Here is a 20308-nt window from a genome sequence, read left to right as displayed (position 1 = left end):
GGAGGCGCCGGGGGCTGGGCCGGCCCGAGACGGCTCCTCTTCGCCGGGGGCTGAGGCAGGGGAGCCGAGGAGCGTGCGGCCGGGCCGGGGAGAGGAGGAAGAGGAAGGGAGGAAGTCGGGGGATCGTTTTGGGGGAAACGGAGGGAGGATGTCGGTCCCGGAGGGAAGCGCGGCGGCCGGCGTTGGGGACGAGGGAGCTCCCTGCCCGTGGCGGGGGGGGGCGGGGGCGGGGCCGGGAGCGGGCGGCCCGCACGTCCTCCGTCCCCCGGCGGGCTCCTTGGGCTTACTTTCGCCGCACCATTAATTAATTGAGGTATCGCGCGTTTGGAGGAAGGGGAAGGTCTGTAGCTTGGCTTCAGGTGTTATCTCAGCGGTGAATTTGGGTTACCTGCATGTGTCGTGTTTTTCGGGAGATCCAGTTAGAAACGCAGCTTATGGCTTCAAGGAAGGGGAAGGTCCAAAAATCGGTATCGGAGAGGACAAGAAGGTGTTTGTCAGACTCATTGCGTCAAAGTATTTTAAAGCAGCCTTTTAAAACAAGATGCAGTTAGGAGATCTCGGTTGTTTTGCTCACGCCGAGGGACCGCTTGTGCATGTTATATGCAGGGGCTTTAGCGTGGAGCAGAGGCTAGGCCTCAGTGAGCTGACTCAGTTCTGGTGTGAAACGACCGTAATTGGGGGGGGGGGGGGAGAATTTTTGAAGGTTGTGAATTTGGAAGTGTACACTTACCGGTAAAATCTTTCAAATACCAGTTTGAAGAAAGAGGCTTAATGTAAACAGAGAGTGACTGGGACTACAGCAGCACCTGCAGCACTGAGGAGTCTGCCAGGGCGCCGGCAGAAATCTTTTAATGGGATAATTTGGACTTCAGCTCTTGGGGAATGTCTTGGACTTCCAGATTTCAGGCTAAACATTACGTAGATACATAGAAGCCATTGTCATCAAGTGGGTTACTTTTGTAAGAGGCAGAGTTTCAGGAAACAGAAACTTGATGGGCTTGCCTGGGTTTTCCTTCTGTTTTCTTTCGTTTTGGTGGCTGAAAAATAGTTCAGATACTTGTAAATAAAAATTTGCGGTGTCCAGTGATGGATGTAAGGTCATCTGTGTGCGTGTGTTTTAAAGTGATAGTTCAGCTGTTGCAGTTTTGAACAGTAGCTGTCATGAATTGTGGACAGTCTATAACACAAACTCACTGGTGAAAAATAAAAAAGCTTACGTTCCTATTATTATGTCATGTTTACTTTAAGACATGTGAAATAAAAAACCCAAGTACTTTGAAAGTATTCTTAATATTTTCACGTCATATTCAAATAACAACAAAGAAGAGCTGCCAAGTATTCTAACGGGTTCATACTGCTCTTTGTAGGCCCCGCTGCTGTACACGTGCTTGCCCCTTCTGCCATGAGCAGTCTCACTGAAATTAGTGGAACTCTCCTTGGTGGTGAAGTCAAATGTATGCATAATTGTTGGTAAGAATAGGGCCTTGATGAGTGGCCAAATATAGAAATAGACTTATTCAGAAATTTAGTTGTAATACTTCATTTTGGTTCACTGGTGTTGTAGCTGATCCAGAGAACCCAGGTATGTCAATACCAAACTATGCATTTATAGCAAATGCAGCAACTATCTACCCTCCTTCTTGGTCTAAGTGAAGCAGAGATTTTGGCTCCCAGCACTTACAAATATAAGATGTGATTTGGAGTTACAGCTGAAATTTTGTTATTAATTATTCTGAATGGAAGTACGACTATAGCATATGCTGGTATTCCTGAATAATTCTTAGTTGTGAAGAGGACCCAGTCTCTTTCTTAACCTGAGATACTCATTCCTGGATTAGTTTTGCCACCTGTAGTGTGGTGCAGTATGCCTGAAGAGACAGAGTGTGTATGTTTTATAAAATAGTAGTTTTGGGGAGAAATGGCACTTGCCTAAAGAGTTGGAGATAAAAACTGCTCTCTTAAGTGCTTACAAAACATCAGTGAGCAAGGAGAGGAAAAAGGAGTAAGGCTCTGGTATTAAGGTGGCAAAACATGCAAGCAGGTTCTATGGAGAGAAGAGTAGGGCTATTAAGAATTCATGAGGGAGAAGGAAAAGAAGGGAAAAAGCAGAGGGGAATGCATTTGTCGGAAGATGAACTTTGAAATATAACTGCTAAAATACAGTTTTGAACGTGAGGCTCAAAATGGAGGCTTGTGCTGTCAGTGTGTGCTAGCAGAGGCCTGGCATCCTATAAATGCAGACTGTACCTCTGTGCCCATTCTGCCACAGACATACATTTTCTGTTGTTGAGACATAGGCTAATGAGAGGAATAAACGAGTAGCCAGGAGACACAAAGGGGAATCTTTCTAAATTTTGCCAGGTTATGATACTACTCTTGCAAAAATATGTTTGCTTTATATAGAAAGCTACCAATCCGGCAGCATGGAGCAGCTCAATTAAATGCTGCTGTTCGAGTCTTTTTAGCATGCATGGAAAGACGGGTACTATAGGCAGATGGGTTGCCCTGTGCACTGGCATCCATGCAGCACAGCAGAAATAGCATACATCTACTTATGGAAACTGGAGTAAAGTGGAGTGTTTTTTTTGTACTGCAGGTATATAAGGGAATCAGAGGAGAGCTGCGGGGGGGGGAGGCTATTTGGAGCATGTAGCCACAAAAGGTGGTCTTTGCGTCTCGTTGCGTATATGATTGATTTGGAACGTGTAGAGAGGGTGGGAGGTTGCTTACAAGACACAAATTAGAGAAGGAGGCTTCTGTAGCTTTGTGGGTGGAGGCTTAAAGGGATGCCTTCCTTTTTCAAATGTGAGTATCCACATATTTTATTTCTTGTGATTTAAGTTACAGTCTTTTGACTGGGTGATGATAACTGCAGCCAAACTTAAAATATTTTAAGGTTCTAATGAAAATGTTTCAGTTTAATATGGACTTCAGTCAGTCTTTCTCTCCGTCAGAGTAGTGACAAGGCAAGCAGTTTTTGACGTTCCCTGTCTTATTCTCTATAAAATGTTGAAGTTGTCCTTTTCCTTCCAAACCCTGCAATCTGCTTTTAACGTCGACACTGGAAAAATGGACAGTGAAATGATCCAAGATTCAGATCTGACACATGACTTGAGCTGGGCATTTATTTTTAGCTACAACTGAAGTTTCCAGTGGCAATTATTTCTTTTTCTTTCACTTTTCACTCCTGCACTGAGAAAACCAACTTTCTCGATTTTACCCTGAAGAAAAAATTCTAGTGTGTCACTTCATCACTCATGCTTCCTTCTGAAATTGATTTACTTTCATTTTCTAGGTGCTGGTGAATCCGGTAAAAGCACAATAGTCAAACAGATGAGGATCTTGCATGTGAATGGATTTAATGCTGAGTAAGTGCATTTGCTTTTTCACTTTACAACCTACCTTACGTCTGTGCACCACACAGTAGTCGTTGCTGTTGTTTTATATCTTGGTATATTTTCTTCTTGCTACTGTTTCACGGTCTCTAGAATTCGGACGTGTATTTTTAGATGAGATTAATAGACACTAACTTGAAGTCATGCACCAATAATAAGTAAGAGCTAACGGTATAGAATGATTTATATCAAGGTTCAGTATAGCTGATTTGATTAAGGCTTAAGTTTTGTGGTTTGTTTTTTTTAACTGCAGTTTCTTTCACAACATGGCTGACACTGATTTACCTCTGCTGTAGCACATTGATTCATACTGCTGTAAACATACCTCCTGTTAGTGCACAAAATGAATGCAATTTTCTTCATTTAGAGCAAGTAAGGCTTTTGTTTCTGTCTCCTCACAAAATGAGACTGTACTATGAATTTTGGGGGTAATAGGTCAGATTTTCTTCTCTTTTCTGTTGTGTTTGCTTGTCCAGATGTTTGTGTTAAATTATGTTTCTAAAAGCTTTTCTTGTTCACACTTAAAATCTCTTTTATTATATGATAGTTGTGAGGAGTGGAATGGCATTAGGATAGGGAAAATGGAAATCTTATTTATTTTTTTTTTGTCTGAGACAGATTTGTGTTTGCTAACTTTTTCATCTAACCTTGCTAGGGAGTAGGAGGAGATTATTCTGCATGTTATATGCTTGCACGTGTCCGTGTGTGTATCTACCAAAAGCCGCTAAATTAATTCTAATTGAATTAAGGTGTTAGAATTTCAGAGCTTATTCTCTGTGCGTATTTTTTTTTTTTAAGATTATATTACTGGTTTTGTCTTTCTTGTCTTCAAACATAACATTTTTTGTATTGGCATCCTCTGCCTTGTAGTAGTATCGTCTATTTTGTGAATAGTGCCTTTTCTGGAAGATTAAGCTTTCACTAGTCCTTCAGTAGTTAATTCTTCAGTCAGAATGTCTGAGCTAAAAGTTTAGCTGAGGAGCCTGGACAATACTTCTTCCTAATTCCCAAATGCTAGTTCAGGATAAGGTACACAGTCTTTTGGAAGAAAGTTCAGACTGATTCATAATAAATTACATTCTGTGCTACATGTTTTTAGCTCCTCTTTATAAGGTATATTTTCTTTATCCAAGACAACTCTTTTTCAGAAGTGCCCAGTCCTGCATCCTGTTAGTGCTGAGTTGTCTCCATTGTTTTGGCTGCTCTTGTTACTAAAGACCTTTTAAAAGACTTGCCCGACTTAAAAGATTTGCATGAGTTGACTTTGATAGCAGCTCTCAACATTAGGTGCTAAGTAAAAAGTTCATCAATGAAAGTGGAAGTCAAGGATCCCTGGTGCCTTTAAAAGTATCAATCCATTGAACCAACACAGTTCTTGTGTAAGTTTTCTAAGCATACAGATGCTCTTAAAGAGATCATGCTGCGGTGTAATGAATGGTGTATTACGTGGGTAGATTAACTTTCTCAACCCTGCAAGCTGCATACCCAAATTTGTGCGAAACTGGGAGTCCATAGACCCATTATACAAAGCCTGCAGAGCTGGGGAGGGACTGGGACACACGCTGGGATTTGCAACAGCAGTGTGTTCCTCCAGTATCTCACTTCTGTGTTGTAGGTTGGGGCTGAGCTGAGTATGCATCTGGATTCCAGGGCAATATGGCAAATTTGGCCTCAGGAGCCTCTGCTGGCTTCTGCCTTCTCATAGGCAAGGGATTTGGATTACCTAGCAGCCCTATGACAGCACAGCCCTGCTTCCAGTCACACAGCATACCCCAGTGTGGGAGGATGCGTGAATTGCGGGGGAGCTACATGCAGCTCAGGAGCCATAGGTTGTCCACCCCATGGCGTATTGTCTTGCAGTCAGTCCTTTGTGCTTGTCCTTTTGTGGGTAGTATGTGGTATATATAAAATGTACAAGAAGTAAGTTATAATGCATCTAGTTTTAGGTTTTTGTTGCCAAAAATAAGCAGTAGATCCACTTTACAGGGGGGAGAAGGCTGTTTTTCAGTGTTTTGAAATACTTGCAAGTTACACGTTCGTCCTTAAGTAACTTGTATTTTCTTCAAAGTAACTAACTGCTCCCTATGTTGTCCTGCTTTCCCTGCTACCCTTTTTGCCAGATTCATTCCTCTCCTGCCCTACTTACCTTGAGGAAAAATGATGCAGGATTCAGCTAATGAGAGAGATAGTATGGAAGTTTTTTGGAAGGGTAGGAAAAGTAAATCATTACTTCTCTTAATGTTGTTATCAGTGGTTCTGCAACATAAACATGTTTGTATACACCACCATAGTTGATGTGATGAATAACAGCAGAGAGGTTGTGAAAACTATAGTATGCTGGAGATGAAGATCTTTTTTTTTAATGTCAGTGTCCATGTACATAACTGTAGTTTTGAATTATTTCTGCTGGTGCAGCCTATTCATGTGGCTTGAAAGAAATCCCGTTTAAAGTCCTGTCTAAAACTTGTTTGCCTGTGATTTGATTGTCCGGTGATAATTGATGTTTGAAGCAGAAAGAAGATACCTGTTATGAAGGACGTCTAATGTGCTATGAACAGGGGAATTAAAAGTTTTTATGTAGTCTTACTCAAATACACTTCTTAATTTCTGGTGAGTAAACAGGATATCCAGTGCTAAATGCACTAGCTTCCTTCAGTGAGTGCGAGGATTTTTTATTTGTTGTGGATTTAGGATAGATGGACAGTTGTCATGTGCATTTAGATGGCTTGTTGTAGTATTTAACAAGGTGAAATCTATGTAGTTCTACAAAACTAGAAGAATTTCCTCTGGGACTCCAATCCTTGATCGCTTTACCTAATTAATTATTTGAGGAACTGTATGGAATCAAGTGTTCCAGGTAATTAATATGCTTAATAGTTAACAATGCTAAGGTGAATTTGAAGGTGGTTAAAGTTCTAGCCAAGTTAACTACAGTAAAGACTGTTTAAAAATTTCTCAATGTTCTTTTTATAATCTGTAGTTGAGTGTAGAAATAATTTTTTTTTGTTCCTGTTGTCAAGGTGGTGTGTGGGAAGTAACAGCGCTGTGGCATTGGTAGGCAGACTAGAATACTGGAGAAGCAAGGCACGGTCTACAGCACAGGTTTTTCTGGATGGAGTTTTTGGAAGGGCTTAGCCTGCTTCCAGCTCTTGCAGGACGGCTTCAGTTGGCCGTGCTATCAACTGATGTCTTCCTACAGCAATTTCATAAGCGTGCCTTGTCTTTTAACATGGAAGAGCGGCATTTTAAGCGTAATGAAGACTCCATATCAACCAAATTTTCTACTCTTTGCATTACTGCCAACAACAGAGCCCCTTGTGATGTAGAAAGGGTTTAAATTTGGCTTGTAATAGCAGGAAGCCTGTGACTTCCCTTCCTTTCCTTCGCTCCCTCCTCAACACTTCAACTGTCTTTTCATGAGGCTGTTCCAGAGGAATAGGTCTCTGCTGTTGCATACTGCATTTTGTGAGCATCCACTGATAAAGTGGAGCTAAAACCTTCTCTTTTTGACTGCAGAAGTTCGGGTGCCAATCTTTGTGAGCCAGAAAGGATTAAAAATGGGAAAGGGAGGACAGGAGGTGTAAGGAATATAGTTGGAAGAATTAATGTAAATGTATAGTTCAGGTTGAAGAGGAAAAAAAAACCCCTCTTTTCTGTGTTATCTTGGGGCCAGGGTTCTTTGCTTCTAAGATGATGGCCTTTCACTGACTTTTTTTTAAAGTCATCTTTCCCCTCTGTGATTGCTGTGGGTTTGGCTGACAGACTCTAAGGAGAGGGTCATTGTCATGCACAATTTTAGAAAGTGGGAAATTGGCAAGGGTGATAGACAATTTTGAAGTGTCATGGGAAAAAACTGGGACAAGCAGAAATATTTAGATAGAAATAAATTGTTGAAATGTGACTTGCGACATCCACTACAAAGGCTGACAAATAATGGGAATATGCCTTTGTGATTGGTAGGTTTGAATAGTATTTATGATTCAGGAAGTCTTCAGGTTATCAGGAATTTCAGATAACACTTCTCAGCCTCGGTTTCCCAAATGGTGTTGTATAATGATGACTTTATTTCTTAAACTGGTATATTGAAGTGTTGAATAGGAGTTTGTGTATTTATCAAATCTGTTAATGGTGATGGCAGAAGCAGAACTGAATAGCTTTATCTTCAAGACTTAGATGACAAATATATTTGCATTTCTCTTGTAGTTTTAAAAATTATTTTGTCTTAGTGGGAAAGTTAAGAAAGCCAAGTCGGCCTCTTAAAGGTTTGGGACTTTTTGTCTTTTCTTACCTAGATTTAGTAGTTTGTGAGGAAGGGAAAGTATAAAGAAAAGATTAGAAACCATCAATGGCTACATCTTGTACACCAAAAGTTGAACTGCAGTACCACCGTTATTTCACATTAACCAGTAGATGATGTTATCTAGTCACATTGGTCAGTATCGATTTCTTTTGTGACTGAAATGACTTCTGTTTCGGTAACTTTACTCTGCTTCTATCTGATACTGTGTTTTGTTTTCTAACTTTGGTCTTTCTATGCATGTGATTTTATGGAAGGGAAGTTAATGTTATGAGTGAGGAAAAAGTATAATATTTATAACTAAGTCTTCTAAAATAATGATTTCCCTCCTAATGGCTAATATTAGTTTGTATACACAAACGTTATTGCTCTGTTTTTACAGTTCCTTTAGATTTGTGTACCAATACCATGTTTTTAGAATGGTCACATCAGTTCCTTGCCAAGAAACAAACTGACTTTATTGTATTTTACTCTACTGGCAACAAAAATAATTTTTTCCTGGTGTCTGAGTAACATTGAAAATTGGAGGGGGGGGGGATGTGTGTGACTTCCCTCCCCCCTCCTTCTTTCTTTCTTTCTTTCTTTGCATCACAATGTATATTGGGAAGCTTCTGCAGATTTGAGGCAGAGAGTTTTGGGGTGGGTTTTTTTTTTTTCTTTTCTTCTCAGCTCCTGTTCCAGGGCACAGACGAGGTGTTACTGTGCTGGAAAATTTGTGTGTACATGTCTGTTGAAGACTATGAAAAGTTCCATTCCAGCTGAACAGCTAGTTACAGGTTTTGATCAAAATTTGTGCTGCAGAACATAAAGTGAAGGTGTGGGCGGAGAGGGGAGCAGGATATGTATTTCAGTCTATTTTAGGTCTCGTCCTAAGAACTGACACAGTTGTGTAATTGAGTTTTGTCAAAAGACAAGAATATAGCAACAATGAATAAATACTATGATTAAGAACTGAGTACTGCATATAGCTTGTAAAAGTTTATGCAAAATGTTTATGCAAGTTAAATAGAAGTTCCATCAACTTGAAAGGAATGGGAGGTAATATCTGGTGATGTTAAACAACCTAAGCAAACAAGAAATTCCTTAATTGTTAGGATGTTTAATGTTGTGTTTATGTGGTTGAAATAGTTTTTTCTTTGGAAATACTTTTATTTTTACAAAGGGGAAAATTCCATTCTGTGAAAAAGTAAATCTGAACTCAATGAAGCAGCATTAATATTTCGTTATGTTTTGAAAAAAGGAGAAAAAGTTTCCAGGTTTTGGGTTTTTCAAGTTTCTTGTGGTATCTTGCCCTAAGATATGAGACATTCTCCATTAAGAATATGTGCAAGTGTTTTGCAGTTAAAACTGCTGCTCGGGTGTGATTTTTAAATACTGTAAGATGAGTTTTCAGAAAATTCTGATAGTTTATAATGCCTATAATGGGCCTTATTTGGCAAAGAGTATTAACGTACTGTGGTACTGAATATTCCAGTAGTTAATGGAGTAACTCCTTTACCTTGCTTAGAGGCATTCTGAAATCAAGCCATTAAAATATTTCCCTGTGCAAGTGAAGTGAATTTTTTTTTTTTCAGGGTGCAAAATGATGTTATTTAGGTTCCTGAAAGTATTACAGAAAAGCAATGCTTGAAGGAATCTAAAAGTTTAAAAAGCCGTTTAGTTCTATCTGGTTTTAGATGCTCGTGGTAGGCTCAGGCTAACCATAAGTGGAGAGAGGACAACACAGTATTGAAAGAAAGTATAGACTTTCTTTTTACATTATACTTTATTTTCAGCTGCCTGTTGAAGATAAAAATGAAGATAAAAATGTCTTTATTTTTATAATTGCATGGGAAACAAGGTGTTGTTGCTCATAGCAGAGCATGCATCTTATCTGCATTTACTGGTTGGTGGGAAATGCTGAATTCTCCTAGCAAAGCAGTATTTAAACTACCAGTTTTATGTTGTTGCACGTTGAGAGCTCTCTGTCCTCTGAATTGCTGTTCCTGGCCTTGCAACTTGGCTTTTGTGCTTTCAGCTAAATATTTCAGTTTTCTGATTAAAAAAAAACACAACAGCAGCAATAGTAAACTCATCCCTTAAGCTAAATTTGCGTATGTTGCAGACATGATTTGGCATGTAAAGGGACTGGCCAAAAATATGGCAATAGTTTTTACTTGTTTAGAGGTTTAAATTTCACAAAAGCTTTTTAAGTATGCATAGACAGCTATCAACCTAGTAGAAAGGTTTATAGTTAGAGTTGTAGAGAGCTTGGAGGGCAGTAACTATGAATAGTGGAATAAGCATGAGTGATGTAATCTGAGAAGCAGAAGAGAGAGACAGAAGAGAGCTTAAGTCTTAACTATGTGGAAAACATTGTGAATGGGTCTGGGAGGATTTTGACTTTTGATGGTAGATGTGGGATTTTATTTTTGGTAAAAATGAACAAATTTTGTAAACCCTGTTTTAAAAAAATCACAAGTTTCCTTTTATCTTCTCAAAACAGATAATAAACTGTTCTTCGGGTAGCTGAGCTAATGAAGTCTGGTTTCTGTAACTTGTTCTGTGTCTCCCAAATCTTTTCTGCAATAGTCCCTCCCAGTCCCCTACAGTGTCTGCAGTTCCTCCCCAGAGGACCCGTAGCTTCCCAAGTATCTCCCGTTTCCTCCAACCAATACAGCCCTCGTTGTAGCCCGTGTTCCATGGCCCTGATGTCCCCTGCAGCACTGACCCCTAAATACTCCTGGGTTGTCCACTCCTTTATCTTCCTTTTTTCTGCTTTTCCTGCTACCTGGACAAAGTCAGCGTGTACTGTGGCTGGTGTAGATCTACATGAACTCTTCCTGCTTTTCCTCATTGGAGCACTAATTTCGGTCTGTATTCTACTCGGCCTCTGAATTTTGTTTCTGGGAATTAATCTCTGCAACAACAACCCTCCTTCAAGTTTCGTTGAAGTTTGACAACAGTATCTCAGAGAGAGTGAGACTGAGACAAAACCGCTAAAAAAAGTCCTACTCTTCCTCAATTCACGCCAAATATTTTTTGAAATATTTTTACTCTGCACATTCATGAGTTAAAGTGGAAGTAGTATGTTTTTCTCCATTTTACTATCTTAAGCAAGCATCTACTAGTGTAAGCCAATGTATCATATTCTATTTAACTTGTTATTTAATAAATCACGAACTATATTAAATACCCCCAAAAAACTTTAAATAACTTCAAAAATAGAACTCTGTATGGAGAATATTAAATAGATATCTATATTCCACGCTTCAGTGTGCTTTCTGAAAAAAATTCAATGTATTGGGTTTTCCCCAACTCTTCTCAAGAATTAGACCTTCAGAGTGATTACCTTTTCTCTAGCCAGTGTTACAGAATCGGTACTATGTGAAGAATTTTCTTCTATAGTATCTCACTGGATTTCTTCTTGTCACATACATTTTGGATGGGCAGACTGGGCAGTACTCTGATATTCCCAGTAAAAAATGGTTTTACTAATTTATCCAGATGGATGCTGGATTTACTTTATATATGAACAGAATACTTTTCATCATCTTAAGCTCATGGAAGGCTACCTCTTCAGTATTAAAATTGTACCTTCACATTATTGCAATCCCTGATGATTCCCCTTACTTCATTACGTAGCTACATTTTATCTCTTGCCAGTCATTCCAGCTGGGGAAATTTTTTCAATTTCATTATGTTAAAACCTAGTGTGTTTTTCCCATAAGATACAATTTATTATTAAAAAATGCAGTGCCTTTCTCAGCTCCTTCTAGCAATCTAGATATGAGTGTTATTTCTTGTTCCTGTTTCTTAGGTTGCTGAGCTTCCTGCATTGTTATGGTCTCTGTGGGATAGGTTCAGTAAGAGTGAAGATGTGTCCCGTCATTCCTCTTCTCTTAGGCTGGGGGAGCAGGTTTGTGGGGTTCTGAGGGATTTTTTTAAAAATGATAAAACACTACTCTTGTTCCAGTTTTGTAAGCATCCTTCCCGAGTGTCTCCTAGATCAAGGCAGGCATAGGTAATGCTTTGAAGTATAATCCAACAGGCAAATTTATCTCTATCTTTATTTTTAGATATATCATGCGTTTGTATATTAGGGTTGCCCAAGTCCCATCTCTGATGAAGAGCTGAGATACAGAAAATGTTCAGCTTAATCGTGGTCATTCAAAGCTCTCAAGTTGAAATGAAGGAATTTCCACTGATGAGGTTTTTGTTTTGTTTAGTTTTTACATGTAACTTGAATCCTGATGTCGAAAATACTATGCCCTCCATTTTACTTTGACAAGTGAATCTTGAGTTCCTAGTAAATGCAAGAGTACTTAGGATATGGCGCAAGTGTAGCTGCACCAGCTTTTATTAGTTATTTCTACAACTGTACTCTAATGTAAACATGCAGTTAATCAGAATTACTTGTTTACAGCTGAGCTTGCTTACTTAGAAACAGCCATACATTGAGGTATCTTTTTGACAGCTAAGGGGCAAAATTTTCCACTTTTTGAGGAATGTAGTAGTGGAATGTCTTGATGAGATGTTCTGTTTTAAGGTGTTTGCTATTACAAAAGTACGAGAAAGCTTGTGACCTTCTCTTAGCTACCTGTTGCTGACTGTATTCTCCAAAGGGCTATTTAATAAGTCATTGTGTTCACTTGTCTTTTTAGTTAAGGCACCAGAAAATAATCATCTCTCCCAGCTGCACCCTTGTAGCCTCCCAAGAGTGGTGGGTGAACTAATAGAGCAGGCAGAGGTGTGCAGTATTTCCTTCTGAGGTTTAGTGTAGTCCCAGTAGATCTTATATTTAGCCTTGAATGGCAACTTCACAGCTAGCTGGGGGACTTGCTATTGCCTTCTTAATCATTGTGATTTAAATGCTCTCTTCTTGTCAGTAGGTCTGTGTGCGTAGATACACTTTTATTTCCTTCAAGTTAAGACATTTTTATTCTGTTTTGCCAATACAGTTATCTATATAATATAAATGTTCATATTAATTAGAAAATGTTGCAACGAAGTAGGTTTCTTCCTTAAGTTTGCAATGAGAAAGGATGCCTTGCTCATATCTTGCTTAATTTTATTTTTTTAAATAGAAAAAAATGTGTAATGGGACACTTAGCACATTAAGTTCAGCAAACTATGTGTAGTACCTGTTTTAACCCTGATAATTTAAATAACTTAAAAATAAATATGCTAGCTAAATTTGATTTAACATGGCATTACTGTGGAAAAATTAAACTAATTGGTTTCATGAATTTTAATTTAATTGCATAACAGTGATTGGCATAGTTTCACATATTTTGTGTTGCTTTTAACAGTTTCAGACCATTTAAGATAAAGATGAAAACTTGCAGTTGTAATAGCTTTTTTTAAATAAGTAAAAGATGATAACCATAAGGACATAGCCATTTGCTAAAAAGATTTTATTAAATACCTTTTATTTAATTTTTTTTTCCTGAAATGAGAATATAATCACAGCACTGCATTATTCATGAAGAAAAACATAAGCATAATGCAAAGCTGAGGAAATTTATTTTTTTTTTCTTTAAACGAGTGAGAAAACTGAAAAGAGAAAGGCTGTTAAGTACTCGGGGTTCTCAGGAAAGCTAATAATACTCTGACCCAATCTGCAAGTCCATATGCAGGTCAGGAAGAGCAGCTCTAGTTCTCCTGTCCTGGCTTACACTTTCTACACTTCAGGATATTTGACAAAACAGTTGCAGAGGTCAGTGTCAGTAAGGATTTTTAAGTTTTCTGATACTTTGTCTCCATGTATTTTGCAGCAAGCACCCTGGAAGATTTGCTTTATGGGGTTGTTTTGGGTTTTTTTGTTGTTAAATTTCTATAGTGTAGGAAGTTACTGAATTTTCAGTACTGGGTTTTGAAGCGTACTAAAATAGATGGCTGTAAATTAGATGCAACCTTTTACTTTTGGTATGTAGAAATGATTAATGTTGTTTCAAAGTAGTTACTTGTAGGAACACATTCTGCTTACACTGAACATTGTAGATAACAATACAGTCCATAACTTACTCGTAAGACACTTAAAAATTGCAAATGTAACTATTTTGTCTTTTAGTATTTTGAATGGAAAATGGAAGGGAACTGTGTCTCTTGACTCTTAATTTCACCAAACCATTGGGAACTCGGGATGCTCCCTACTGCCTCTGTGTTTTGCCTTCACTTAATTGGACAGTCTTCATTTTATGTAATTGCATCTTATGCAATCATATGTTTGCTTTCCTTTATTTATCACTGAAGAACTTCATAGTGTTCTGTTACCTCAATATCTTTTTGATACCACTGGAAAATAAGGGGCTAGAAAACAGTAAAAAAGACTGAGTTTAGTAAAGCATTTCTGCTTATTTTGTAGAATTGTAGGAAGTCAGAAAAAAAACACTTTGAAAGAATGTAGGCAACATACTGTCTGGCATTTTTCCTCACAATTTTATTCGTACCTTGGAAACATAGAAAGAGTTGTCTGAAAGGGGGAGGGAGGGAGAAAGGAAAGTAGACAGAAGTGATAGTCTTAGGTGACGTCCATAACAAATATTAAATATGCACACATTATTTAAAAAAAAAAAAAAAGGCCTACTAGATACATCGCCCTTAGACAGAAATGGAAAGTTAACCCAATTCAGGGGTTAAAATTTATAGATTCCATTCTGATGATTTTGGACAATATGGAAACAGTAGGTTTTTTTCCACTTAATTTTATTTTTAGTAGTATTGTTTGGGCATAGATTTCTTGCTGAATGCAGGAGATCAAATGATCTAGTAATGTAGAGGAAGCAAAAATATTCTATGGATATTTTATTCCCTACCAAAAAAAGTACATATCCATCCTGTACAATGCTGCAAATAGAAAAGGAAGTTTAGCATCTGTGAGAAGGGCAAATACCAGGATCATCTGTTAGAATATGGATTTTTTTCAATAAATAATGGACAGGAATCCCAAAGGAACTATGTGAGAAACTGTGGGAAATGCTAATGTTAATTTCTTTATAATTCTTAGAAAAAGGGGAACAATTCCATTGCTTAAAGTAAGAGATTGCCCAGATGCTTGGCGTCAAATATGGGCATTTTAATTTATATTATTATGGTTTCTTGCAACCAGGGTATATAGGAAGAACATCATTAACGGTCACCTTAGCTTCACATATAGTGAGATCTTGTTGAATGAAGCTGTGCCTTTTTGGAGGGATTATAGGTCTGATTGATAAAATCAACTGGTTTGGTATTTGATGTAATATCACATTATATTTTGATTTTAAAAATTGCTTTGTGTGAAATTAACAGTGTATATATTACAGGAATGTAAAAGCTGGCTTACTAATAGATCTCTCAGTGCGGTGGTTAATAGAGGCAATGAGTGGGACCACTTCTTGGAAAGCTTCCAGGGAACTAGTGGTTACATATATAAAATCAGTCCTTAGACTGCTGGCCTGATTCGATCCGAAACCCCTCTGCAAACTGGCCACGTAGTTAATCCTGGGAAGGTCAGGTTACTCTTTTAGGGTGATCTGAGTAATGTGTTTAAAAGTTGTACTTCAGAAATCTGTTTTAATACAGCTGAATGCGAGACAGTCTCATGGGAGTTAGAATGTAGATTGTATCTGTAAAATTGGAAAAGGACTTGAAAGTCAATTAGTTAATTACCTTAGTATGCTTTTTTGTGGCAAAAAGACAAATGCAGACTTGGATGCGTAAAAAAGGGAAAGTGAAACATAAGTAGTAAAGTGGACTTCCAACACTGATAAGAGTGTTATTAAAATAGTATAACCATGCTGGTGTCTTCACTTCATGAAGGATGTGGAATTACTGGGTAGAGTTTAAAAGAAAGGCCAGAGGAGTTGTACAAGGTTCAGAAGCAGGGTGTCCAAATGCGATTTCATTGCCATGTAGAGGTGGTGCTATGCGAGAAAGATTCACCTCCTTAGCATTAGAGACACTTCCATTGAAATAATTTGTTGGGGATGAGGAAGCCTCATATGAGCTCTCTCAGGGAAGGACAGGTTTATTTTTAAACTGGATTTCAATCCAGCTTCTGGAGATACAGCTTTCCTGATGCGAATGCTCGTGGTGGCCACTCTGGCCTTGGGAAGCATGAAGCCTGCTCCATGTGCTGCAAATAACCCACTTCCTTTGCAGCTATGGGTTTTTCTTTTTGCTTTTATTACCCTGAACATAGTTAAGATATATGCAATTCTGTGTTGGTATTTGAAGCCTTGAAACCTTGGAGTCCTGTGTTTGCCTGCAGGCATCAGAGGTGGGGAAGCGTGGGGGTTGACTTTTGGTTTTGTTTTTTCCCTTTAGATAGTTTGCTAGTTGTCTTTTGTCACTGTTTTCACTTCCTTCTGAAGCATCAAAGGTTGGGCAGGGTCTGAGGTGATGTTAGAAGATCCTCTTTTGTGCCAGACTGGTTGATTCTTACATGACCCAGATAAAGTTAGTTGAAGAGCTTGAGATAAGAAAGAAACTCTTTCACTACGAACTGTTAGGTGTGTTTCCATCTTCTGCTGCATAAGGCTTTTTTGACCTTCTTGAATTATTAGGGCAGACTGATTGTAATCAGTTGTCTGCCATTGCAGGAGTTTTGGGTGCTCAATCTCATCTTGTTTCAAATTGTGACGTTCAGGAAAAATTTGTTTCATTTGAAATTTCAACTTGATACTAAAGTATATGGAGAAGCACAGTGGCTTATGGTATACTGAAAGGCAGACTGAAGTATTCAACTATCTTCTCTGGCCTAAAATTCTTCAAAATACTTACTGTATGTCTGTGTTAACCTGATTGTTCCTTGCTGTACCAAACTGCCAACCCAGGAAGAAGCCCTGATTCTGAAGTCTCTTCTGTACAGGCAGTCACGTATGTGCCTGAGGAGGTGGCTTAATGGATTTAGTGGGACTCTGTGATTATGGATGTCTGTATTTTGAAAGAAACAGCAAAGTTTCACCTTATTCACCAAATTGGTATAGTTTGAGTGCATTAGTATCTCTTAATGAAACCAAATATAGTTCTCTTCATTTCCATTCATTCTGGACCTTATCTCTCTTTCTGATACGTCTCACTAGTTGCCAAGCAACCTCAACAGTAGTTCTGCACATCCAGCAGCATTAAAAAAAAAAAAAAAAAAAAAAGTGAGTAGTTGTTGCTGAAAATAAGATGCCTTCTGATGACATGAATGAAAAGAGTTATGAGAGAAGGAAATGGGGAGTGGCAAGTTTGGGGCTCATGTTCTGAAAAAGCTAATAATACTTAGCACATAAGTAGTGCTTTTTATTTTCCAAACACTAATCAAGCAGTCGTAAGATTATTAAGTAAAGACTATTTTTTTTTTCTTTCAGTGAGTAAAGCACAATTAAGTTTATGCTTCATAGAGCAGAGGGCAGGATTTAGTCCCAAGAGGGCAGGAGTTAGTTTAGTATATGTATTTCTTTCTCTGTCCATATTGACTTCCCATGTTTCTAGTTGGACTGCAGATTAACTGGAAGGTTTTGGAAGATTTTTGTTTGTCTGTTTGCTGATACAGAGCCATCACTATCTATTCATTTCATGCTGATGCACCTGCAGTGTGTTGAGTTTCATTAAAATATTTATCACCTGTAAGGCTTTCCAAAGTAGAAGTATGATAGATTGTGTGTAGGTCCTTTATTACTTGACAATGCTGTAATGCTTATAAAGTAATAAACAGAGCTTATTTTTATATTCCGTCTCCTGTGCAAAATGTGATCTGAGCAGCAAACAACCATAGCAAAGGATATTGTAATGAAAATGAAATCTGATTTGGGAAAACGATACTGGCTTTAGATTGTTAAGTTTCTATGATAGCTTCACTTCAGTTCAAAAAGAAAACTGTCTATTACATGTAGACTGACTAAAGCAGCATTACTGAGGACACAACTAAGTTAGAAAGTATCTGAATTAAGATTACCTCAGTTTGAGTTCATTTTGATTTAGGACACCATTGCCAATGACTGCCTATATGAAAAGGTAATTTTGAATTCTGTAACTAGCTCCTAAAAAGCAGCAAGTAATTCTAATGTGTTTTTTTTGAAGCTGGTTCTGACACCATGAACACTCGCTTTCCTGCAGTCACAGTGTGTCTGGAATTACCGAGTTGTATGCTGTTAAGCTACCCAACGAGTTTTGTTCCAGAGGACTATTGGTCCCAGTCACAGTTTAATGCTTTCCTTCCCGCTCATTTTTTTTCTTCTGAAGGTGGTGGTCTTAGAAATGCACTTATTCTACTTCTAGGTGAGAGTAGTAAAAAAGGGATGTACTGCAAATGGGTCGGAAATGGGGATATGTCAAGTCCCTAGTTCAATGTACACATAAAACAGGATGTGTTCTGAATTACATATTCAGTGTCTGTGGAAGACGCAAACACGTCGGACATGCTTCAGACACAGTAAGGCTTTTATACGCAGGGTGTTTTGTGCTAAGCCTGTGTTTACATGCTGGATGTCCACATAGGTGTTTTTGTCAAGAGGCTTCCATTTTGCCATTGTTCAGGATAAAATGAACAAGAAGAAACAGTATAATATAGGAGGAATTTTCTGTGTGATGCAGATAAACACAAAAAATGAACGCTCGGTGTGCAAATTCACAGCTTATTGTTGCAAGGTGACTTCCTGCTGTCCTGCTTCTGCAGGAGTGTAAGGAGTTTTGAAGGTAGTACAAAACTTAAAGCTGTTACTAAGAGAACATACATTTTGAATTACAGTCTGTATGTTCATTGTCCACATCACAGTCTCAAAGGAGTGCATGCCTGAGAAGAGTTGGGTTTTGCTGTGTGTGGGAGAGGGGTGGTATGTTACTCACCAACTGCAGTTGCAGTGAATTTGAGTCAGCTGGTGGTGGTAGGTTATTTGTTGCTTTAATGTGAGGACTAAAAACAATCCTAGGTAATTCTAGGTTTAAGGATAAATTGAATTAATGAAGGCATACAAAAGAACTAACTTGGACATGGTTAAAATACAATGAAAAAATATCCCAGTGTTATGCAGTGGTTTTACTGCGTTCAACATCTAAGGTTTATTTGTGCTGAACTAAAATTTCTTCTGACATACTGCAGCTAATAGAGGTAATTTAGAGATAGAAAAGTAGTCTGTGTGTGTGATGTGTATACAAAAACTGTTTGTAGTGGTGGTATTTTTATCCTCCTCTTCTAAGAGAAGACGACTGGTCCTAGTCCATGGTTTTTTGTAATGCATAAAATGTGTGGATTTTGGCAGCTGTCTTTTGCCTCTAGTCTTGTAAGTAGGTTTGTCCATGCAAGATGCATGTAATTACTATATATATGCGATGCGCTAGCTGCTGCACCAGTATTGCCATGTGAACTTAGTTGCCCTTTTTTATATGTATGTTCTCTGTATACCTAGTTTTAAAAGGGTAAATATTATAAACTGGTTGCTCAAGAGAAGTATGCTATAAAAAAAGTAATAAGCACGTCAGTAAAAGTGTTGGAGGTAGTAATAAAACTGCACTATAATCCTTCTACCAATTTATTGAACTCTAACTATTGTTATCTATGACAATTAACTGCTACACATTGTACAATAACCCGTTGTATAGTAGTTGTATATGGAATGGTACTCAATATGACTGCAGTGCCTTAAACTTTAGGTTTTCAATGCGTCATCTAATTTGACAGCATTTGCAGTTTGCTTGTTGCTTTTCTCTTTTTGTCTCACTTTTGTTTCGACAAAAAAGGACACCCAGTTACTTTGTGGAGAACATCTTTGTCACAAAAATCAATGTCCTTTTTGCAAAATGAAAGTAAACACATGACTTATTTCAGATTTTTCTTCAGTATCGTTAAAAAAAATAATACTGCAAAAGGTGGTAAATGTTTAAATATTAAAATCTGTACTTCTTGGATTAGATTTTTTAAGAAGCTTCATTTGAAGGTATTACAGAGGTGATTACAATGGAATTGTATCTGAATGTCTCCAGACTTCTGAATTCTCTGTTACCTCTGATGACGAAATCTAATGAATTAAGATTCAGTAGAAGGCAGCTTGCAGGGCCTCTCGCAGTTGGTGCATGTGAAGGAGCTTGGCAGATGCAGCGCATCATCTGCCATCACGTACTTCGTCACTGCTGGAAGAACGGGTTAATCCCCATGCAGAAGCTGCCCGTTTCAGGACCTCCCCACAGCCTGTTTAAGGACTCAGCAGTCATTTATGTGTTGTAGGGATTAGTTGGGTGTGAGTACAGAGGTGTGGGTTTGGGCAGCATCTGAGCTGGTGCAGGAGCAGCCATGAAGGGCCGCAGGTACTCGCCAGCAGCCTGCATTTCGGACCTCCCTTAGCTCGTGGCGTAAAGGATCCATTATGTGTGCGGGTGCCTGCTGAAGCACTTGTCACGGAACCGTAACATGGGACTCCTGTGTGATGCTGGGTGTTCAGGGGTGTTTTTGATTCCTAGAGCAATTTGCGTGTGCTTAATGTTCACTAAAAGCTGGGTTGTGTAAGCTCAGGAGTGCAGCTCTAAATATTTTGGAAAGTTGCGTAGTGGATGTATGATACTAAGTAAGGTAAAATGATAAAAGGATTGCGTCTCATTAAATACAAGGAGTCCCTTTTAGCCTAAGGTTTAAATTTTCTAAATTCAGTCTTCCAGAAGGTGATCGTTTATG

The 20308-nt window shown here is 38.4% G+C and overlaps 1 protein-coding gene across 1 annotated transcript in view; it reads left to right on the top strand.

The window, feature by feature from the left end:
- GNAS (GNAS complex locus) overlaps positions 1-20308 on the top strand; it is a 115921-nt gene that overhangs the window by 15940 nt on the left and 79673 nt on the right. The window contains exon 3 of the mRNA XM_010569575.1: positions 3296-3368. Coding sequence (XP_010567877.1) covers positions 3296-3368 — 73 coding nt within the window. The remainder of the gene's footprint in view (positions 1-3295; positions 3369-20308) is intronic.

Source organism: Haliaeetus leucocephalus, unplaced genomic scaffold (genome assembly GCF_000737465.1).
Source record: "Haliaeetus leucocephalus isolate CR32 unplaced genomic scaffold, Haliaeetus_leucocephalus-4.0 Scaffold273, whole genome shotgun sequence".
In the NCBI taxonomy this organism is placed as follows: domain Eukaryota; kingdom Metazoa; phylum Chordata; class Aves; order Accipitriformes; family Accipitridae; genus Haliaeetus; species Haliaeetus leucocephalus.
This window is presented reverse-complemented; position numbering and strand designations above follow the sequence as displayed.